Below are 23,580 nucleotides of genomic sequence, written 5' to 3' on the forward strand. Positions count from 1 at the left end.
AGCCGAATTATGGAAAGAGCCTAAATGTCCATCAACTGATGAATGGATAAAGAAATTGTGGGTTATATACACAATGGAGTACTATGTGACAATGAGAAAGAATGAAATATGGCCCTTTGTAGCAACGTGGATGGAACTGGAGAGTGTGATGCTAAGTGAAATAAGCCATACAGAGAAAGACAGATACCATATGTTTTCACTCTTATGTGGATCTTGAGAAACGTAACAGAAACCCATGGGGGAGGGGAAGGAAAAAAAAAAAAAAAAGAAAAAGAGGTTAGAGTGGGAGAGAGCCAAAGCATAAGAGACTCTTAAAAACTGAGAACAAACTGAGGGCTGATGGGGGGTGGGAGGGAAGGGAGGGTGGGTGATGGGTATTGAGGAGGGCACCTTTTGGGATGAGCACTGGGTGTTGTATGGAAACCAATTTGACAATAAATTTCAAAAAAAATAAAAAAAATAAAGCTACTGAAAAAAAAAGAGATACAATTGACCTATAATGTGTAAGTTTAAGGTATATATACTATGATGATTTGATATACCTGTATATTGCAAAATGACTGCCACAGTAGTGTTAGTTAATACTTCCATTACCTCACATAATTAGCATTTCCTTTTTATGGGGAAAACATTTAAGATTTGCTGTCTTAACGTTTTTGTTTTTTTGTTTTTGTTTTTTTTGAGAGAGAGAGACAGAGACAGTGATAGCGGGGTAGGGGCAGGTAGAAGGAGAGAGAGAATCCTAAGCAGGCTCCACGCTGTCAGTGCAGAGCCAGATGCAGGGCTCGAACTCGTGAACTGTGAGATCATGATCTGAGCTGAAACCAAGAGTCAGATGCTTAACTGACTGAGCCACCCAGGCACCCCTACTGTCTTAGCAATTTTTAAGTATATAATACCATATCGTTAACTATAGTCACCATGCTATATATTAGATCCTCAGAACTTATTCATTTAACAACTGAAAGTTTGTATCCTTTGACTGACATTTCTCCATTTCTCTCCCTCCCCCAGTCCCTGGCAACCACCTCTTTGTTTTTGAGTTTGGCTTTTTTAATTCCACATGTGACATCATACAGTATTTGTCTTTCTCTGTCAGACTTATTTCGCTTAGTATAATGCCCTTAAGATCCATCCATGCTATCACAAATGGCAGGATTTCCTTCTTTCTTGTAGCTGAATATTAAATTGTGTATATATTGTATATAAATTGTATATATAAATTGTGTGTGTGTGTGTGTGTGTGTGTGTGTGTATCTCACATCTTTTTTTTCCCTGGTGCTGTGTCTTTTAATCCCAAGACTTATTCATTTCATAACTGGAAGACTGTATCCCTTTCTCCTCTTCACCCATTTTGCCCAATCCCCCATATCACTCTCCTTTTGCAAACATCAGTTTATTCTCTGTATTTATAGGTCTGATTCTGCTTTTTGTTTGTTTATTTATTTATTTATTTATTTATTTATTTATTTTGGATTCCACTTATGAGTGGAATCATATGGTATTTGTCTTTCATTCTGATTTATTTCACTTAACATAATACCTTCTAGGTCCATCCATGTTTTCTCAAATAGCACAATCTCATTCTTTATAGCTGTATAATATTCCATTATATGCTGTCTTTTCCTTACCCATTTGTCTATTGGTGGACATTTACCTGGCTTCCATATCTTGGCTATTGCTGCAATAAACATAGGGGTGCATTTCTCTTTTCAAATAAGTGTTTTCACTTTCTTTGGATAAATACCCAATAGCAGAATTATTGGACCATATGGTATTTCTGTCTTTAAATTTTTGAAGAAATTGGTCATACCAACTTATATTTCCACCAACGGCACATGGGGCTCTTCTCTCTCCACATTCTTGCCAACACTTGTTGTTCTTGTGTTTTTGATTTTAGCCATTCTAACAGGTGTGATATGATATCTCATTGTGCTTTTGATTTGCATTTCCCTGGTGATAAGTGATAATGAGCATCTTTTCATGTATCTGTTAGCCATCTGAATATCTTCTTTGGAAAAATATCTGCTCATGTCTTCTGCTCATTTTCTAATTGGATAATTCATTTTTTGGGTGTTGAGTTTTATATATTTTGGATACAAACCCTTTATCAGATACATCATTTGCAGATATCTCCACCCATTCAGAGGCTGCCTTTTAGTTTTGTTGATTGTTTTCTTCACTATGCAGAAGCTTTGTATTTTGGTGTACTCTCAATAATTTATTTTTGATTTGGTTTCCCTTATCTTAGGAGACATATCTAGAAAGAAGTTGCTATAGCTGATGTCAAAGCAGTCACTGCCTGTGCTCTCTTCTTGAATTTTAATGGTTTCCAGCCTCATATTTAGGACTTAAATCCATTTTGAGTTTATTTATGTGTATGGTGTAAGAAAGTGGTCTAGTTTCATTCTTGTGCATGTAGCTGTCTAGTTTTTCCAGCACCATTTGTTGAAGAGACAGTCTTTTTCCCATTGGATATTCTTTCTAGCTTTGTCAAAGATGAATTGACCGTATAGTTTTGGGTATATTTCTGGGTTTTCTATTCTGTTCCATTGATCTATGTATCTATTTTTGTGCTAGTACCATACCGTTTTGATCACTACAGCTTTGTAATATAACTTGAAGTCCGGAATTACGATGTCTCCAGCTTTGCTTTTCCTTTTCAGGGTTGCTTTGGCTATTCAGGATCTTTTGTGGTTCCATACAAATTTTACTATTGTTTGTTCTAACTCTGTGAAAAATGACCTTGGTATTTTGATAGGGATTGCATTAAATGTGTAGATTGCTTTGGGGAGTATAGGCATTTTAACAATATTTTTTCTTCCAATCTATGAGCAATGAATATCTTTCTACTTCTTTGCATCATATTCAGTTTCTTCCATCAGTGTTTTGAGTAGAGGCCTTTCATCTTTTTGGTTAGGTCTATTCCTAGGTATCTTATTGTTTTTGATGCAAGTGTAAAGTGCAAGGATTGATTCCTTAGTTTATCTTTCTGCTGCTTCATTATTGGTATATAGAAATGTAGCAGATTTCTGTATGTTGATTTTGTATCCTGTAACTTTACTGAATTCATTTATCTGTTCTAGCAGTTTTTTGTTTTGTTGTTGTTGTTGTTCTTGGTGGTGGTGGTGGTGGTGGTCTGTGTGTGTGTGTGTGTGTGTGTGTGTGTGTGTATTCTTTGGGGTTTTCCATGTATAGTATCATGTTATGTGCAAATAGTGAAAGTTTCTCTTTTTCCTTGCTGATTTGGATGTCTTTTATTTCCTTTTGTTGTCTGATTACTGTGGCTAGGACTTCCAGTACTATGCTTAATAAAAGTGGTGAGAATGGACATCCTTGTCTTGTTCCTGACCATAGAGGAAAAGCTCCCAGTTTTTCCCCTTTGAGGATTATATTAGCTGTGTGTTTTTCTTATATGGCCTTTATTATGTTGAGATATGTTCCCTCTAAGCCTACTTGGTTGAGGGGTTTTATCATGAATGGGTGTTGTACTTTGTCAAATGCTTTTTCTGAATCTGTTGAAGTGATCATGTGGTTCTTATCCTTTCTTTTATTAATGTGATGTATCATTTTGATTAATTTGCAAATATTGAGCCACCCTTGCCACCCAGGAATAAATCTCACTTGATCGTGGTGAATTATGTTTTTAATGTATTGTTGGATTCGGTTTGCTAGTATTTTATTGAGAACTTTTGCATCTATGTTCATCAGGGATATTGGCCTGTAGCTCTCTTTTTAAGTGATGCTTTTATCTGGTTTTGGTATTAGGGTAATACTGGCCTCATAGGATGAATTTGGATGTTTTCCTTCCTTTTCTATTTTTTGGAATAGTTTGAGAAGAATGGATATTAGCTTTTCTCTAAATGTTGGTAGAACTTGCCTGTGAAGCCATCTGGTCACGGACTTTTGTTTGTTGGGGGGTTTTTGTAGCTTAAGCTGAAGTTTGCAGTCTCTTTCTGACCCACAGATCCAGACCAGCTTTCTGCCTGTGCTCACTAGCTGTTTGACAATGCTTACTCTTGTCAGTGAGAGTGCATACAGGGAGCCAGCCACAGTGAGGGGGGCCTGTGGGGGTGAGTGTGTGGAATGCTAGGATTGCCTGTGGGTTAAATAGGGGAGTCCACTATCAAGGCATCCCCAGTGGCCCGGGGGCAGTCTTCCTGATAAGGTCTACAACACATTTAGTAGGATCTATGTCCTATAATGCCCCTATGAGAGTCCTGTCTGCCACTCTTAGCCTTTTCTCATTCCTCACTCGTACAGCTCATGACTCAATACTCTGGATGGGGTAAGAGAGAGAGATGGGCTTCTTTGGCAGCAGTCTGCCTAGCTAGTGAAGGTAGATGCTTACTCACACACTCTGACTTTCACCTGTGGGAGAAATCATGGACTAAGATCTCTGTTAGCAGTGAGCTCTTCTACCTCAGGGGAGGAGTGAGGCAAGTAAAGTCAAACTGTTTCTCTTACCCTCTCCAATACATCCAAACTCATAGTATTTTGCCCCAGTGGTGTGCCGGGACTTCTCAGCTAGAACCCTGAACTTCCACAAAGTCTCTCCTGTAGATGGGTGGATTGTCTAAGACATTGTTTTCCAGGAGCTCCTGAACTTGAGCAGAGTGGGGCTAGAGCTGGCTCATGGGCCATTGCAGGGTCCACAGCTGGGACTGAGGTCCCTTTGCCTATTACATGCCTGACAGGCACGTCTCCTTCTGGGTTCTTTGGTGCATGATGCTGGATCACACAGCTCCAACAAAGGCACTTTTGTCCATGCGTGGATGCCAGATTGTCATTTTGAGGGTTGGGTGGTGAGTGAGGTATGTCTTATTTGGCTGTATTGCTGACATCATTCCACAGTGAATATTGATAGATGTAATCGCTCATGAAACCACCACCATAATCAAGGTAAGTACCTTTCCATTACCTCCAAAGCTTTTCTTGTGCCCCTTTGCAGTCCATCCTTTATTCCACCTCTGGACCCGTTTTCTGGAATCTCATATAATGGAATCATACCAAATGTAGCCTTTTTTTTGGTCTGTTTTCTCTCACCCAGCATGATTATTTTGGGATTCATCCATGTAGCTTGGTATATTGGTGATCTGTTCTTTTTTTTTTTTTCTTTTTTTTACTGCTGGAAAGTGGTTATTTTTTTTTTTAATAATTTTAAATCCTTTTTTGTTTATCCATTCCTATCCATTTATCCATTGGTAGATATTTAAGTTATTTCCAGTTTTTAGGTATTATGAATAAAGCTGCTGGAAACACTTGTAAACAAGAATTTTCATGGGTGTATGTCATCATTTCTCTGGGTAAATACATGGGAGTAAAATAGATGGCTTATATGGCAGGTATATGCTTAACTCTGCTGAAGCTGCCAAACAGTTTTCCAAAGTGGTTATCCCAGTTTACATTCCCATAAGCACTCTAAGAGTGTTCTACGTGCTCCACATCCTTGCCGACATTTTGTATTGTCAGTCTCCTCAATTTTAGTCATTCCAATAGCATTATGGTTTTTGTAAGTTTATTTACTTATTTTTGAGAGAGAGAGAGAGAGAGAGAGAGCGCGCACGCTTGCACAAATGGGGAAGGGGCAGAGAGAGAGGGGGAGAGAGAATTCCAAGCAAGTTCTGTGCTGTCAGCACAGAGCCCGACGCAGGGCTGAATCTCATGAACTGTGAGATCATGACCTGAGCCACAATCAAGAGTGGGGCTTAACTGACTGAGCCACCCAGGCACTCCAGAGAGTTTTTTTTTTAATCGTGAATGGGTGTTGAATTTTGTCAAATGCTTTTTTTTTTTGCATCAGTTGACCCTTTTATCATTGTGTAATGTCTTTCTTTGTCTCTAGTAATAATTTTTGAGGTAAAGTCTATTTTTTATCATGTTATGTTTACATATAACATAAATGTTACCATTTTAACCGTTTTAAAGTGTGTAATTCAGTGGCATTAAGTACATTAAGTAAATTTTATTTTGTGCAACCACTACCACTGTCTAATGCTCAAGCTTCTTTATCACCCTAAATGGAAACTTTGTGCCCTTAAATAGTCACTTCTCATTCCTTCCTCTCTCCATTCCTGGCAACCACTAATTTGCTTTCTGTATCTATAGTTTTGCCTCTTTTGGATATTTAATATAAATGGGATCATCCAATATGTGTCCTTTTGTAAAAGTATTGCTTCTTTAATTTAATAATGTTTTCAAGGTTCATCCATATTGTGGTCTGCATCAATACTTTTTATGACTGAAAATATTCCACTGTGTAATATATCACATTCCATTTATCCATTTATCAGCTGATGGACATTTGAATTGTTTTTACCTTTTGGCTATTGTGAATAGTGATGTTAGGAATATTCATGTACAATTTTTGTTTGAACACCTGCATATATCTCTAGGAGTAGAAACACTGGGTCATATGGGGTGCCTGGGTAGCTTAGTTGGTTGAGCGTCTGCCCCTTGATTTTGGCTGGGGTCATGATCTCACAGTTGTGGGATTGAGCCCCCCATTGGCTCCCGTGCTGGTCATGGAGCCTGCTTAAGATTTTCTGTCTCCTTCTCCCTCTTGCGTACATGTGCGCACACACACACTCTCTCTCTCCCTCTCTCTCTCTGAAAAGAAACAAAGAAAGAAAGAAAGAAAGAAAGAAAGAAAGAAAGAAAGAAAGAAAGAAAGATAGATAGATCAATCCTGGGTCTTATGATAATTCTATGATTAATTAGTAACTGCCAAACTTTTTTCTTGGTAGCTGTACTATTTTACATTCCCATCAGCAGTGTGTAAATGTTCCTATTGTCCATATCCCCACCAGCACTTGTTATTTTCTTTTTTTTACTGTTTATTTATTTTTGAGAGAGAGAGAGAGAGAGAGCATGAGCAGGGGAGAGGCAGAGAAAGAGGGGGACAGAGGATCTGAAGCTGGCTCTGTGCTGATGGCAGTGAGCTGGATCTCATAAACCATGAGATCATGACCTGAGCTGAAGTTGGACGCTCAATCAACTGAGCTACCCAGGCACCCCAATACTTGTTATTTTCTACATTTTTTATTTTAGCTATTTGAGTGGATGTGAAGTGGTATCTCATTGTGGTTTTGATTTGCATTTCCCTAGTGCCTAATGATGTTGAGCATCTTTCTTTTTTTTTTTTTTTTGTATTTATTTATTTTTGAGAGAGCACAGCAGGGGGAGGGGTAGAGAGAAGGGGACAGAGGATCTGCAGCAGGGTCTGTGCTGACAGGCTGACAACAGTGAGCCCGATACAGGGCTCAAACCCATGAACCGCAAGATCATGACCTGAGCTGAAGTTGGACGCTCAACTGACTGAGCCATCCAGGTGCCCCTTGAGCATCTTTTCAATGCTTGTTGGCCATTTGTATATTTTCTTGGAGAAACATCTATTCAAGTTCTTTCCTCATTTTTAAATTGGGTTGTTTGCCTTTTGGTTGAGGAGTAATACGAGTTCTTTATATATCTGGCTATAGGACTCTTATCAGATCTGTGATTTAAATGTATTCTTCCATTCCATGGATTGTCTTTTTGCTTTCTTGATAGTGTACTTTGTACATAAAAATATTTAATTTTGGTGAAGGCCAATCTATCTTTTTCTCTTTTTGTTACTCATGCTTTTGGTGTCATACCTAAGAAATCAATGTCAAACTCAAGGTCATGAAGATTTACCCCTATATTTCTAGCTTTTATATTTAGATCTTTGAGCCATCTGGAACTAACTTTGTACATGATGTGAGGTAAGAGTCAAATTTCATTCTTTTGCATGTGGATATCCTCTTGTCTCAACCGCATTTTTTGAAAATATTCTTCTTTCCCCATTGAATGGTTTTAGCACCTTTGTCTAAAACTCATTGACCATATATGAGTGGGTTTTCTGGACTGTCACTTGTGTTCCATTGATTGATATGTCTCTCCTTATGCCAATATCATAGTGTTTTGATTACTGTAGCTCTGTAGTTAAGTTTTGAAGTCAGAATGTGAGTTCTTCAGCTGTGTTATTCTTTTTCATAATTGTTTTCACTATTTAGGGCCCTATGTAATTTCGTATGCATTTTAGGATTTTTGTTTTCATTTCCACAAAAAAGATCATTGGAATTTTGATAGGGCTGAGCTGTCAGTGTAGAGCCCAATGCGGGGCTTGAATTCATGAGCTGTGAGATCATGACCTGAGCCAAAGTCGGATGCTTAACCAACTGAGCCACCCAGGTACCCCTAGAATTACAAGTGATTTTTGAGTGTTGTCTTGTATCCTGCAACTTTATTGAATTCATTTATCAGCTCTAATAGTTTGTGAGTGTGTGTGTCTGTGGATTCTTTAGGATTTTCTATATATAAGATCATGTCATCTGCAAATAGAAATAGTTTTACTTCTTCCTTTCCAATTTGGTTTTTATTTCTTTTTCTTGCCTAATTGCAAGTGGTTCACTTTAGATTTAATGACACAGTAAGTTGAAAGCAAAAGGATGGAAAAAATATTTCATATACACAGGAACCAAAAGAGAGCTGGAGTGGCTATACCGATACCAGAGAAATTAGACTTTCACACAAAAATTGTTACTAGAGACAAAGAACGATATTATATAATGATTAGAGTGGTAATAAATGCAGAAAAATATATCACAAAATTCAACACCCAATCATGATTTAAAAAAAGAATCAGTAAAGTATGAGTAGGAGGAAATTTCTTCAACTTGAAAAACCCACAGCTAGCATCATACTCAATAGTGAAAGACTGATATATTTCTCTCTAAGATTAAGAATAAGACAAGATGCCTGATTTCACTACTTGTATTCAACATTGTGCTGGAAGTTCTAGCCATAATAATTAACAAAGATTTACCAAATACTTCATTTTTGTTTAAGTTTATTTATTCTGAGAGAGAGAGAGAGGGAGAGAGAGAGAGAGAGCAGGGGAGGGGCAGAGAGAGAAAGGGAGAGAGAGAATCCCAAGCAGGCTCTGCACTGTTAGCACAGAGCCCAATGCGGGGCTCCATCCAACAAACCATGAGATCATGACCTGAGCCGAAACCAAGAGTTAGACACATAACTGACTGAGCCATCCAGGCATCCCAGCGGACAAATACTTTAAACCAACCATTTTACATATATTTACAGCTAAAGCAAGCCATGTCTAAAGAACTAAAGGACATAAGAGGCTGAAGTCTCACCAAATAAGAAATATTAATAAATAGAAATTATAAAAAGGAACTAAAATAGAAATTCTGAAGTTGAAAAGTTAACTGAAATGAAAATTCACTAGATGGCCCAACAATAGATTGAGAAGGCAGAAGAAAGAACCAGTGGGCTTGAAGATAGGTTAGTTGTTTAAAGTCTGGGGTACTTTAGGAACAGTTTCTGTTGATTGCTTCTTTTCCTTTGTATTGTCTATACTTATTTGTTTCATTTGATGCCTCATAATTTTTGTTGGAAACTAGACATTGGTTTAGTTGAAACCATCAATTGAAAACAAACTGATGGTTACCAGACAGGAGGTGGGTTGGGGGAATCAGTTAAGTATGTGATGGGGATTAAGGAGGGCACTTGTGATGAGCACCAGGTGATGCATGCAGTTATTGAATCTTTATATTGTACACCTGAAACTAATATAACACTGTATGCTAACTAACTGGAATTAAAATAAAAACTTAAAAAGGCAAAAAATTATTTTTTTAACATTTATTTATTTTTGAGAGAGAAAGATAGAATGTGAGTGGGGGAGGGGCAGAGAAAGGGGGGGACACAGAGTCTGAAGCAGGCTCCAAGCTCTGAGCTGTCAGCACAGAGCCCGATGCGGGGCTTGAACTCATGGGCCCTGAGATCATGACCTGAGCCAAAGTCGGATGCTTAACTGACTGAGCCGCCCAGGTGCCCCAACCCAAAAGCCAAAAAAATTATAATATGAAAACTGCAAATCAAATTCCCCCCTTTCAGAGTTTGTTTTTGTTGATGCTTGTTGTAGTAGTTTGTTTCATGACTTTTATATATTAATTTTGTAAGGTCTATATTCTTTGTTGTACATGGCCACAGTAGTCATAGGCCACATACATTCGTTTGGTGGTCAGCTGATGTTCAAACAGAACTTTCCTTAAAGTTCTTGTCATGATCATGCTATGAAGGCACACGTGGGTTGTGTCTTTCCACAATGTCAGCTTTATTCAGTCATAAAGCAGGGTTAATGTAATTATAAAGCAGGTTCAGGATTCCAGACTTGATGACATTCACATATTTAACTTGGCTTCTTGTATGTCACACAAAGCAAAGCACAAGTCACACAACAGACAAGATAGAATAGGGGTAGGAGGCTAACAAACCAAATGGGAAGTCAGTCTGTGGGTGCACAGTTGAGATAAGGCCTTGGTCCAGTCCAGGTCAGCTGTTGGAGTTTAATGTTTATTATGTTCAAGCAGCAAAGGATGTCTGTTCTGTTCAAAGATCAATCAGGCACAACCTTTGGTGGCAGCTCCCTTTTTGAAGTGATCAGACATAGAGGGGTCAGTGTCTAAGGAGTCTGACAGTTTGCTGCAAAAATCCTCACCTTTTAAAATGATTTAATCACTCTTGGGCCTTTGCATATCTCCTCTGTTTCTGCTGGTTATCAGTTCTGAGTGCGTCATCAGCTGGTGCTGGTCTCTGTGATATCTGGTCTTGGCTGCACTGCCCATCACTGCTTGACATGAGTGATTCCATCTTGTTCTCTGCAGTTTTGAAACCAAAAAATATCTCCCAGTCCTTGCTGGAGGGCTCTGTGTGCATGCTAGGGCATGCCCTCAACACTAAGCCTGGCAGTTTACAACTGTGGCTTAACCTTCACTTCCAGTTTGCACAAAGCCTCAAAGACAGATGGGGCTAAAGCTTAGGATCTTCTCACATTTTTTCTGAGTATGTTCACATCTGCATATGACCCTGGTCATGCATGTGGCTTTATTCTGGGTAGGAGATGCTGATAGATTAGATGAGGCTGGTGAAGGAAAGGAGAAATTTAAGTGTAGTTAAGGAGGTAAAATTAATTGACTGATTATTAAACACACAGACAGGTACATGCTTTATCTCAAAAGGAGATTTTTTTTTTGTTTTAAAATTCTGATTGTGAGTAATTTAACCTTTTAAAAATCTGTATGGGAGATAATCCTTCCTAATTTCTTTGTTGACTTGCTTTACTTTGAACTCTGTAATGAATCTGTATTTGATTTTATGACCATTTACTTATTCAGAAAAGCAAATTGTAGAACGAAGTTACTATTAATTTTTTTCTAACAAATTGTTCCTTCTAGTGGATATTTTGACATATGTGGTCTGGAAGCTAAGTGGCTTACCTGCAACTCGTGTAATTGGAAGTGGTTGTAATCTAGACTCTGCCCGTTTCCGTTACCTAATTGGGGAGAAGTTGGGTGTTCATCCCACAAGCTGCCATGGTTGGATTATTGGAGAACATGGTGATTCTAGTGGTAAGTATAAACCTATTACCATTATGTAATTACACTTCTTATCTACAATAATACGTATTTTCTTTAAAGTCTATTTTTTTCTGATATTAATATAGCTACACAACTTTCAGTTGCTTGGTATTTCCCTGGTGTATTTTTCTATTCCTCTACTTTGTCTTCTGTTCATGGGTTTAGCTACGTCTCATAAAACAATGCATGTAACATATAGCTGTTTTGAAAGTCTATGAGTGTTTCTCTTCTCTGGAGATCTTTTTTTTTTTCTTGAAGTATATCCTGTCAGTTTTGTTTATGCAGAAGTGTTTTAGTTTCACCCCATTCTTGAATGACAGTTTAACTGATACGAGATTCTAGGTTGATGGTTATTCCCTGTCAGCTCTTTGTTACTATTGAGTAGTATTAATTTGTTGCTCCTTTTCTCTAGTTGCTTATGATATTTTATATTTCCTTATCAATCCTTTTCTTTGTGGATTCTTTATTTGCATCTTGCTTTAAAATGCCTTCTATACCACACAAATATAAAATAATTCTACATATCTTTCTAACACTTTAAAAAATATAAATTTTTTAAATATAAAAAATACAAATTTTTTAAAATTAAAAAATATAAATTTTTTAAATATAAAAAATACAAATTTTTTAAAATTAAAAAATATAATTTTTTAATATAAAAAATATAAATTTTTTAAAATTAAAAAATATAAAATTTTTTAATATAAAAAATATAAATTTTTTAAAATTAAAAAATATATTTTTATAATTTTGTTTATATTTCTTTATTTTGTCCATTTAAACTTATTTTTATATTATGTGTAAGGTAGTTACCTAACTTTAAAATGTAAACCCATTGAACTCAAACAACTGATACAGTATGGGGAAGAAGAATTTATTCTGAGATCTGTTTCTTTTAGTGCCCTTATGGAGTGGGGTGAATGTTGCTGGTGTTGCCCTGAAGAGTCTAGACCCTAAATTAGGAACTGATTCAGACAAGGACCAATGGAAAAATATCCATAAACAAGTTATTGAAAGGTAACAGTACTCATTCAGTGTCTCAGTGCCTTAATAATCAGTTTTAAGAGTAAGATTCACACACAAAAAGTCTATAGTTGATCTTTGCTTTTTGTGAGATAACGAATTCTAACTTTTTGGAAATTCCCAAATTTAGACTTATATTCTGCATAGCTTTCTTTGGGGATTATTTTTCAAAAGGAAAATCTGTTTATCATTTTATAAGAACTCATTTGTGTTTGAGGGTAATATATCACAGTGATTTTGATCATGGACTTTGAACCAAGGTGCTCAGGCTTGAAACCTGGCTTCACCATTTATTAGTGGTGTGATATTGAGAACGTATTTAAAATATTAAAATCTCAGTTCCCTCATCTTTTTTTTTTCTATTGAAGTTTCATTAGCATACAATGTTATACTAGTTTCAGGTATACAACATGCTGATATTGACTGACATTTCTATGTATTACTTAGTGCTCCCACAGTAGATATAGTCACCATCTGTCATCATACATTATTATAATATTATTGGCTATATTCTCTATGCTGTACTTTTTATCTTCATCATTTATTTTATAACTGGGAGTTTATATCTATTAATAACTTTTATTTATTTCACCCATCCCTCTACCCACCTCTTCACTGGCAACTACCAGTTTGTTCTCTGTACTTAAGAGTCTGTTTTTTGTTTGTTTGTATGTTTTGTTATTTATATTCCACATATAAGTGAAATTGTATGGTATCACTATTTCTCTGTCTTATTTCACTTAGCAGTGCCCTTTAAGTTTATTGATGTTATTGCAAATGGTACGATTTCATTCTTTTTATGGCTAAGTAATATTCCACTGTGGTGTAATATTTCACCACATCTTTACCATTTATCTATCAATGGGCATTTGGGTGGCTTCCATATTTTGGCTATTGTAAATAATGTTGCACATCATTTTCTTCATATTTAAAATGGGGATAATAGGAGAACCTACCTTAGAAAATTATTATGAAGAGTAAATGAGTTAGTGGAGTAAAATGGTTAGAACAGTACTTAGAAATTATTAAGTGTTTATCAAATGATTTGATGAAAAACATGAAACTGATCAGATGATCAGAAGTTAACTAATTTTACTTGTAAGTGAAGTGTCTGACTCTATATACATCAGCTTTAATAGCATGCATGATTCTCCCTCATGCTTCAGCCAAGTTACATGTTAGTAGAACTTCTAGAACTTAGAAATCACTTTTAAGTTAATGTCTAGCATATAATTATGTTAATACTACAGTATCATTTCCTACCATTTTCAACACAAGTGTCCTTACCCATATGCCATGTATTTCTAGATATAGGGGCCAGTAAGGGCCAGTTCCCAGCAAATTCAGGAATCAATCTGATACAGAGGCAGAACCACAACCCATGCCCTAAGGAATATGTTTTAGCCAATACTGGTTTCCAAGTGTCATGGAGCAGCCCATCTACTTCTTACAGGGATGTTACAGTGTTAGTCTTTGTCTACCAAATTCCTAATCATCGTACCCCAGGGAATGTTAAATTTGAAACACTGTTGCTATAAGGGAATAATGATTAAGACCACCTTTTCCACTGAAGTCCTGCGTGATTTAAAAACCAAATACTGCAACATATTACAGATCAGTACTTATTCCAGTTAGTCCTCTCAATAATGCAGTGTCCAAATTAAATTATTCCCCCCTTGGTCATTTAGCAAAGGATCTATAATTGTAAAGAATCCTGAGATACTGCTAGTATTTATCTAAAAACAACTCACCACTTTTATGTCATAGCCTCTGATTTTCTAGTGCCTAACCAATTGTAGGGTAATGACATCATGATTTAATAGGATGTCCTTCCAGGTTTCTAATAGAGCAATTAGTTTTTGTCTTAATATAGTAGCCTTAAAACTGCTTGTTCTATATGCTCACTTTGCCTACTTCTTTTTATGGCAGCAGTTTTATTTTCATTAGGATGGTTAATAACAACTAAAGGATTATATATTTATTCTATTTTCAACCCTTTCTCTTTGTCAATCCATTTTGTTGATTCTTGAAAAAATAAATCTGTCATCCAGATTCCACTGGTAAGATCTTTCCCCATTTATTTACTGCAGAGCTTTCTTCAACTCATATTTCATCAATCAATCAATCAATCAATCACTAGGCAGAGCCTCCCTCCCTTCCTTTTTACTTACCCCACAGAGTCTTGGTCATATTGAATTGACAGTCTGGAAGTTAATCCTAAATTTGACAGCAATCCTCATGCCCCCTAATTGTGCCCTGGTTTTGGATTGATAGTCAAATTACAATACCACAGTAAGTACAGCCCAGTCCCAGCTTTTCTGTGTTGAGGGGATCAGTCTTATCTTTTGCTACCAAGTGTATTGCGTGAAGTCCTGGGGCCTTGCAACAGTGCTTCCATGGATGTAAGACCCCCTGATATGAATAATGATGTTGAACATTCTGTTTCCTGTCCTGGATCCTTTTCTGAGAACTAAATAAACTCAGTGCTAAGTTAAAACCTCTTTGTTCTTTGACTTTGACTGTCAATCCACATCTGTTGGTGGCAGTGCAAGAATATGATACATATTCATTGTAGAAAATAAGAAAATTCAGAGAAGTGTAGAGAAGATGATATCATCTGTAATACCACTTAAAAAGAATCACTGTTAATAACTTTGTGGACTGATGCAATTCTAAAGTTCTTATAAATGTGTTATGTTTTTAACAAGACTGAGATAAGAAATTGCATAATGTTTAGGACTTTGCTATTTTCCTTTGAAAATGTGTCATGAACATTTCCCCATATTTCCATATATTGTTGATTTAATGATGTATTCTTATGAAAAATATGTACACCAGGCTTACAATTAGATAAAGTTACATTGGCACCCTAGTAATAATTTTAAGTGGTCAGCAAGATGTATATGTTAACTTTCAAGATGATCAGATTCTGTGTTTGGATTTAAACAACAATAAAAAATATATAAAAATAGTTTCATCTTTAGTCGCACATATGTCCTAGTATTCTGCCTTTATGATAAGAGAAGGGTGTATTAATTATTATTTAAAGCAAATAATGTTTATGAGACTAGTATAGAAATTTCTATTGGCTATTGGTAAATAATTTTGGAAGAAATCTCTGAGAGTGGCATTGACATGTAGGTTGCTTCAAAATGGATGCCTGAAAAATAATATGTGTTCTCTAAGTTGACATCCCATAAATTTGATTTTTTTACTTTCTACAACTGTAGTGGCTATCAGATTATCAAGCTGAAAGGGTATACCTCTTGGGCTATTGGACTATCTGTGACAGATCTGGTAGGATCAATTTTGAAAAATCTGAGGAGAGTGCATCCAGTTTCTACTATGGTTAAGGTAGGCTTAAGTCGAATCTTCATTTATCATCTTTTCTTTAACATTTTTGAGTCCCTACTATGTGCCAGACATTGCGCAAGATGTTGAGTATATAGTGAACAAACAAAAGAGAAGCCCTAATCTCATAGAGTTTAATGAAAGAAATGGACTTAATAAAACAATTATAAAAGGAAATATATATTAACAAATTATGATAAATTCTATGATGAAAAATTACCAAGTACTTAAGAGTGTACAAGAAGAGAATTTAGCTACCCTGGGTGGTGGCATGGGTGATGTTAAGGGAAGCCTTCCTAAGGAAGTAAATGTGACCTATTCTGAATGAGTAGGAGTTAATTTGGAAGGCTGAACTAGTAGTCTAAACAGAGGCAATGCATGTACAGAGGAACTGAGGTAGATGTAAGTAGAGGGTACTTGAAGTTCTGAAAAAAATGTCAGTTGTTGAAATGCAGAGAGCAAAGGGAAGTGCATGGTTAGGCTGGAGAAGTAAGCAGGGTTAGTCCACTGAAAGCCTTGTAAAAGGATTTGAGTCCTTACCGTAGAGCTATGGAAAACCACTAAAAGAATTTATTTCTTTTCAAGTTTTCATGTTAAAAAGATTTCTATGGCTGTGGTGGAGGGAACAGATTTGAAAAGGACAAGAGTAAACATGGAGAAACTTGTCAAGAGGATGTGCGGTAGCTCAGAATAGAAATGATAGTAGTCGAGGCGAAGAGAAGGGGATAAATTTGTAGATACTGTATTTAGGAGGTAACATTCATAAGACTTGGTAGTGGAATGAAGTGAGAAATAAGGAAAAGAAAGGCCATTTGTGGGGTTCTGTTTTCCACCTTTATATATAGATAGTGGTAGCCGCTAAGGAAGGGAATACTCAAGGAGAGCCACATTTAAAGATCATGTTTGCAGTTACGGACAAGTTCATTTTCAGGTGTTTTGCAATATCCAAGAGGAAATAGGCAGTTGGGTACAAGCTTCTGGAACTTGTAGAAGAGTTTTGGGTTGGAGTTCTAAATGTGAGTCAGTTTGGAGAGAGACAGTTCCTGAAGGGGAAAGAGAGGTTCTGTCAACAACAACAACAACAAAGGAAGAGAAGCTGGACAGGTACAGACAACAGATATGCCTTATACATAGTAACTGAAGCCAGGAATGTTAATGAACTTGCCTAAGGAGAGCATAATAAAGTGAGAAGACAGATTGAGATTGAGTGTTGAGGAATTCCAGTGTTAAAAGTTGAGTTTAGGGGCACCTGGGTGGCTCAGTCAGTTAGGCATTAGACTTCAGCTCAGGTCACCGATCTCGCAGTTCATGGGTTCAAGCCTTGCATTGGGCTCTGTGCTGACAGCTCAGAGCCTGGAGCCTACTTCAGATTCTGTGTCTCCCTCTCTCTGCTCCTCCCCTGCTCATGCTGTCTCTCTCTGTCTCTCAAAAATAAATATTTTTAAAAAGTTGAGTTTATATAGTGTGAGCCCACAAAGTCAAAAAGAAGTAGTGACCAGAGAATTAAAAGAAAAACCAAGAGAACGTGGAATCATTGTAACCAAGAGAGAGGAGGATGTTTTAAAGATGAAAGAATTGGTTTTCTATTGTTGATTGATGTTGTGAAGTCATGTAAATGAGGATTAAAAATGCCAGGAGGATAGGGTGGCTTAGTTGGTTAAGTGTCCAACTCTTGGTTTCAGCTTAGGTCATGATCTTGTAGCTTCATGGGTTCGAGCCTCACACCGGGCTCTGTGCTGGCAGCACAAAGCCTGCTTGGGAATCTCTCTCTCTCTCCCTCTCTCTTTGCCCTTCTCCCACTCATACTGTCTCTCTCTCTCTCTCTCTCTCTCTCTCTCTCTCAAAATAAATAAACTTAAAAAAAATGACAGGGGGATAAAGTGACAGAGGTCATGGATAACCTTAGCAGGAACTGTTTAATGAAGTAATAGGAATGAAAGTCTGATTGGAGCACACTAGGGTTTTCTTAGCCTCGGCACTATAGACTTTGGGCTGGATAATTCTTCATTGTTGGAGGGCTGTCCTGTGCATTGTGGGATGTTAGCAGCATTCCAGCCTATACTTATTAGATGCCAGTAGCATACCCTCTTTCCCCAGTTTTGACAATCAAAAATGTCTCCATATAGTGCCAAATGTCCCTTGGAGGGGTCCCTTGAGAACCTCTGAGGAAACTAAGACAAGTATAAACAGCTTTTTTGAGGTATTTGGCTGTGAAGGTAAGGAAAGAGAGTAATAATTGGAGAGGAAAATCAAGGCCAGGCAAGTTTGCGTTTTTTGTTTAAAAAAAATTTTTTTTTTTTTTACTTTAGAGAGACAGAGTGAGAGAGAGAGCATGTGAGTGGGGCAGAGGGTCAGAGGGGGAGAGAGAGAATCTTAAGCAGGCTCCACACTCAGTGTGGAGCCCAATGAGGGGCTCAATCCCACAACCCTGGGACCATGACCTGAGCTGAAATCAGGAGTCAGACACTCAACCAACTGAGCCACCCAGGCGCCTGCCTTTTTTTCCTTTCTTTTTTCAAAGATAAAATTCTGATAGTAAAGAAGATATTGAAGATAGAAGTAATAAGCAGAGGCAGTGGGATCCAGACCATAGATGAAGATATTAGTCCTAGATAGGAGGAGAGACAGCTATTGTAACAGGAGATAATCAAGAGAGGATAGGCAGTGAATCACGTAGATTTGTAAGTTTGGCATTGGATGCATCTGATGACTTCTGTCTTTTTAGTGAAAGGAGACAGAATCATCTGCTGCTGAGAATCAGGGGATGTATAGAAAAGTCAGATGTTTGAGAAGATTTGAAGTCGTCTTTGTAGATAGAAATAGAAGTTGACCAAAAAAAAAAAAATACAGAATTACTGTTAGGTGGATGCTTATTTGAGGTTGGTGTGCATTAATTTGTAATGTGAGTTAAAGATCAACTTTATTGTGTAGTTTTCTCCAGGGATCTGAGCATAGGAATGGAGAGAGAGCATAGCTGAATTCATGTGGGTGTGGGTTTTACTTGTGGAGTGTGAAAGAGGGGGTGAGGAAAGAGGAAGGGAAGGGTGAAGGTGTAGCTTTTGGCTTATATACATGTTAAAAATAGGTTTGACTTTCTGCTAAAGGGTCACAGACAAATTCAAGACCTTTGCCCTCAAATATGATCTACATACAAATGAATACATTATAAAAAGAAAATGAATAATGAGGAATTTAAGAAATATTTATAACATAAAAATTAAAATAAGCAGAGGGTCTTAGTATATGGTGAAAGGGTTACAGAATGAATCATGGGATCTAAGTTGGATATGGAGGAACCCGTAACAATGTCCACAGTAGGATACTTGGGGTGGGAAGAGAAGGTTCTGTGAGATAAAGAAGTCAAGAAACTGGAAAGAAAGGGAATTGGTTATGGTTAGTTTACCCACATGAACAATGAAGTCACCAAAAGTAATCACAGAAACTGGGACAGAGAAGATTGTGAGCCAGATGTCAGTCTTTTATGAATGAGACAGAGTAGCCAAGAGGTTAGAAGATGATCATTAAGGAAGAAGAGTTGAATAAGATGAGCCTCAAAAAAATAGAGGAAATGTTAAGAGAGTAGGGGATTACAGTTTTGAAAGAGACAATGAGTACACACTGGATACACATCCCTCCTCTTTTGAGGATACACAGGGGCTGCGGGAGAATAAGCAATTAATTTTCCCGAGGTTGCTCCTGAGGAAGAGTCAAGGAGGTGTCAAATGCTCTGAGAAGAGAGTGAGATTGAGTAATACGGAAATTTCATAATTTTTACTGAACAAATCAATGGATAAGTTATATTTTATAGGAAAATAAACATTTGACATTAAGAGCATAATCATTCATATACTCTTATTTTTTTTTAACCCAGCTACTTCAGTTTTATTACTTCACATTTTCAACAAATAAGGGTACAGTTTATTTCATATTAATATGTTGACTGGGTTTTGTTTTTTTTTCAAATAAACAGGGAATTTTCTTAAGTAGCCATTTCCTCATTTCATGGCCAATCCAGGAGCAAATGAGAGCCAATTTTAGTGTATTCAAGGGTCATATTGTCAACCAGGAATGAAGCTTAAAGAGAAGAAGGGCCTGGGTAGCAGGTCATGGTCATCACACAGGACCAGACAAGGCCAGGCCCCAGGGGCCAGGCGCCTTATTTCCAGCCCACTCAACAGCCCCAAGTGTCATGACGGGATGCACATACATTCTTCAATTTTAGTCCTAGAAGCGCCTTCTAGACGAAAGAGAAACAGAGAAAGTAGAGGGAAACAAATTCCCAAAACACCAATAGGGAACGGAGGGGCTTCTTCCTCACCTACAGTGGCCTCGTTTCTGATTCCACCCAATCCCTAGCAACTCATGTTAAAGCTCCAAAAGTTACACAGAGGTGGCAACAGAATGACAAAGGAGAGGAAAAGGAAGGGAAGGTGAATGTAACTGAAGCTGACCCCTGGCTGGGAATGGAATGTGGGCTGACAGTCTGGTGGGACTGTGGCCTTCCATGGATAGGGACGGACCAGAGTGGAGGGAATGTGAGTATAGCCTGGCTGGGGCCCCCAGAAGAAGACATGTGGCTGATGTGATGGTGCTTATGAGGTTGAGTATAAAATGCCTACCCAAATGAGGGAGCTGGACTGTGGTGGAGGAGGTGACCAGAGGCCCTCTGTGGGAGACTAGAATGAGGTAGGAACAAGGGGCACACCCTGAGATCCTGAGGAAATCCCCAAAGATGGTGAGAGGGAAGCTTGGCTGAGTAGCACCTGTGGACTCTGAGCTGTTGTGGGAAGCTGGGAAACACCACTCCATAGTCAAGGGGCCTCTTCCTTCCCTCCATGCTAATTCCTGGTAATGTTTAATTATAAGGAAGGAAGGAGGAAGAAAAAGACCTTCCCATTGCCTCTTCCAACCCTAAAGTCAACCCCAAGGGATAGATGGGAAAGAGCAAGGAGGGATGGAAGGCAGGGAGGTGTGAGGTGTCTACTGGGTCTTATCTTCCATGGGGTAGTAGGAAGGTGGCAGAAACTGGTTTGTGGGCATGTAGGCATTGTGTTTGTTGTCCAGGTTGTAACTGGCTCTGGCAGCTGCTTCTGTGGCCTTGGCTTCAGCTACAGGAATAGAGGGAACATCAGGGCTGCTGGCTGGAGGTTCCATAAGCCCAGAATAGGGTGGTCGCCATGGTTGCAACTATTCCATGTTCATCATGGGAAGTTCTGGATAGAAGTCAGATGGAGGTGATGGACAGAAGTAGCCAGGAGGGTAAGGGCATATTCTGTTTGCAATTGACAGGGGAAAGACAAAGGCCCTGCTGGGCATATGAGAGTATCTGTAGGCTCCATTGGAGGCTTCACCTTTAGAAGATTGAGATGTCACCTGTAACATCTATTGTCCAACTCAATGGTGCCTGTTGGTGTAAAGGTCAACTTATACAAAGCGGTCTTCCCAGCCACATCCTCCTTCAACCTTCACTGTTCTCTTGATGTAGTTTATACCAAACACAGGCTGCTTGATTTTGCAGTCCTTATTAGATAAAATGGCATCATGAAGGACTGGATGGCATCTTTCCTTTGGACAGAAAGATGGACCTGGTAAGGGGTGGAGTAGATGTTGCCTTTCTTGGTCCCTTTGAAGGCCTCTGGTAGGTTCTTTATTTCATTGAACACAAACTCCACAGAGTCATAGGACATTAGGATTGGTATTGTTTTTTTTTTTTTAAGTTTTTTTTAACGTTTATTTTAGAGAGAGAGAGACAGAGATGGAGCACGAGCAAGGGAGGGGCAGAGAGAGAGAGGGAGATGCAGAATCCAAAGCAGGCTCCAGGCTCTGAGCTGTCAGCACAGAGCCCGATGCGGGACTTGAACTCATAAACCACGAGATCATGACCTGAGCCAAAGTCAGACATTTTACGGACTGAGCCACCCAGACCCCCCTAGGATTTGTATTGTTGATAATTACTCTACCACCCTCTGATTCTAGTTGAGCTCCATGGTCTCTCTGGTATCCTCTTATTCTGAAGCTCTTTTGCATTAGCTGTTTTTCCATATCAGGTTACTGAACAATAATCTAATTTTGCCTTTTAGGGCTTATATGGATTAAAAGAAGAAATCTTTCTCAGTATCCCTTGTGTCTTGGGACAAAATGGTATCTCAGATATTGTGAAAGTTAACTTGAATTCTGAGGAGGAGGCCCTTTTTAAGAAGAGTGCAGACATACTTTGGAATATCCAAAAAGAGCTGGTATTTTAAAGCCTCTTAATGTTCCACTGTTTTATAGAAGAAGATATCAGACTGTATGTTTTATATTTTGAAAGTATTGTCATTTGATTTGTAAAAAATTAAAAAAAAAAACATTGGAAACCCGTGACATAACTTCAGTCCCTCAAGGCTAGAAAAAGGAAATGGTAAAAATATTTCCCCTCTTTATGAATCTCTTACAACTCTGTTCTAATGATACCCAACCTATACATATGCAAGTAATACTTCTGAAGTATCCTATATATGAGTTGACTTCAAGTTTGGTAGAGTATGTATAATAATCCCTTATAATACAAAACTTATGATTCTTCCCATAAAACAACCAGCACCTTTTCTAGCATTGAAATTACATTCTTCCATTAGGGCACAGGCATATTCAGTTTATATTGCTTCATTAGCTTTGTGTGTCTATGTGTGATCTGCACCAGGTACGTTAAGTCCATGTATAACAGAAAGAAACAGAAATAAAACTTCAATGGCAAAATCAAAATTAAATGTTTTCAAACCTGTAAGTATTATTCCAATTCATATGAACTCAAATAGCTGATTTGGTGTCTCTGTTGAAATACCACACAGGGAGCTTAGACCATTCTCTAAGTCATTTGTGGAGCAAACTACTGGTACGCTTGTTTGTGTTACGGTCATGAGGTCAATAGGACATGATTTATGCCCTCAAGTATCTCACAGTATTTAGGGCACCTCAACTAATTGATTATTGATGTATATGCATATGAGTGCATGTATTTCTAATTTATATATGCATATGCCACACACACATACATGAAATATTTCCTTGATTTCACAATTTAAGGTAGCTATAAGAAATACACAACTGAACAAAAACAAAGAAATCAGGACCAAAGTAATTTATAGACTAGGACAGGACCAGGGCGAAAAATGAGAAGACATATGCAGGCCCTAAGGACTTACAGCGTGTGCTCTCGTGGAGGTGCGCACACTGGACAGAGAGTCACAGTTCATACTCTTATTCTTGCTGTTTGAATAGTTTTCATTCCGGTCCTCTACTGCTGAACATGATTAGTTTCCCAATATTTTGTTCTTTTTCCTTGTTTTCAATTTTTCCCTTGAATGCACAAACAGGATCATCAGAGAGTTTAGTTAGGATAGCAGGGATAGAGGGGTCTTCTGTGGATTTTGCCTTTTTTTTTAAAAGCTGTTCTTTGTACACCAAATTAAAACTTCATTTTAGTAAATGTTTGCAGGTATTCAAAGCCTGCAAAATATAGTTTCAGTGGGAATACTGTAGGAAGTAAAACTGCTCTACATCGTGTATTCTCAACAGGGGGCAATATCACCCCAAGAGGGTTAAATTGGTTATGGGGTTGGTGGAAAAAAACAGATACTACAAGGGTTTCTAAACCCTAAAGTTCAACCCTAGCAGACAACATCTTATTATTATTACTTTTAGATTTTATTTTTAAGTAATCTCTACACCCAACCTGGGGCTCAAACTCACAATCCCAAGATCAAGA

At 37.8% G+C, this 23,580-nt stretch overlaps 1 protein-coding gene and 1 pseudogene across 2 annotated transcripts in view; one reads left to right on the forward strand and one right to left on the reverse strand.

Moving 5' to 3' along the window:
• The window catches only part of LOC102972832 (L-lactate dehydrogenase C chain), a 41,755-nt gene extending 19,156 nt beyond the window's left edge, over positions 1-22,599 (forward strand). For both annotated transcript variants that reach the window (XM_007098438.3, XM_007098439.2), the window contains exons 5-8: positions 11,277-11,450; positions 12,359-12,476; positions 15,713-15,836; positions 21,914-22,599. In XM_007098438.3, coding sequence (XP_007098500.2) covers positions 11,277-11,450; positions 12,359-12,476; positions 15,713-15,836; positions 21,914-22,078 — 581 coding nt within the window. In that variant the 3' untranslated portion in view covers positions 22,079-22,599. The remainder of the gene's footprint in view (positions 1-11,276; positions 11,451-12,358; positions 12,477-15,712; positions 15,837-21,913) is intronic.
• On the reverse strand, positions 19,903-21,520 carry LOC102959847 (annotated as a pseudogene).
• Positions 22,600-23,580: the final 981 nt, after the last annotated feature.

This window comes from Panthera tigris, chromosome D1 (assembly GCF_018350195.1).
Source record: "Panthera tigris isolate Pti1 chromosome D1, P.tigris_Pti1_mat1.1, whole genome shotgun sequence".
NCBI classification, from domain to species: domain Eukaryota; kingdom Metazoa; phylum Chordata; class Mammalia; order Carnivora; family Felidae; genus Panthera; species Panthera tigris.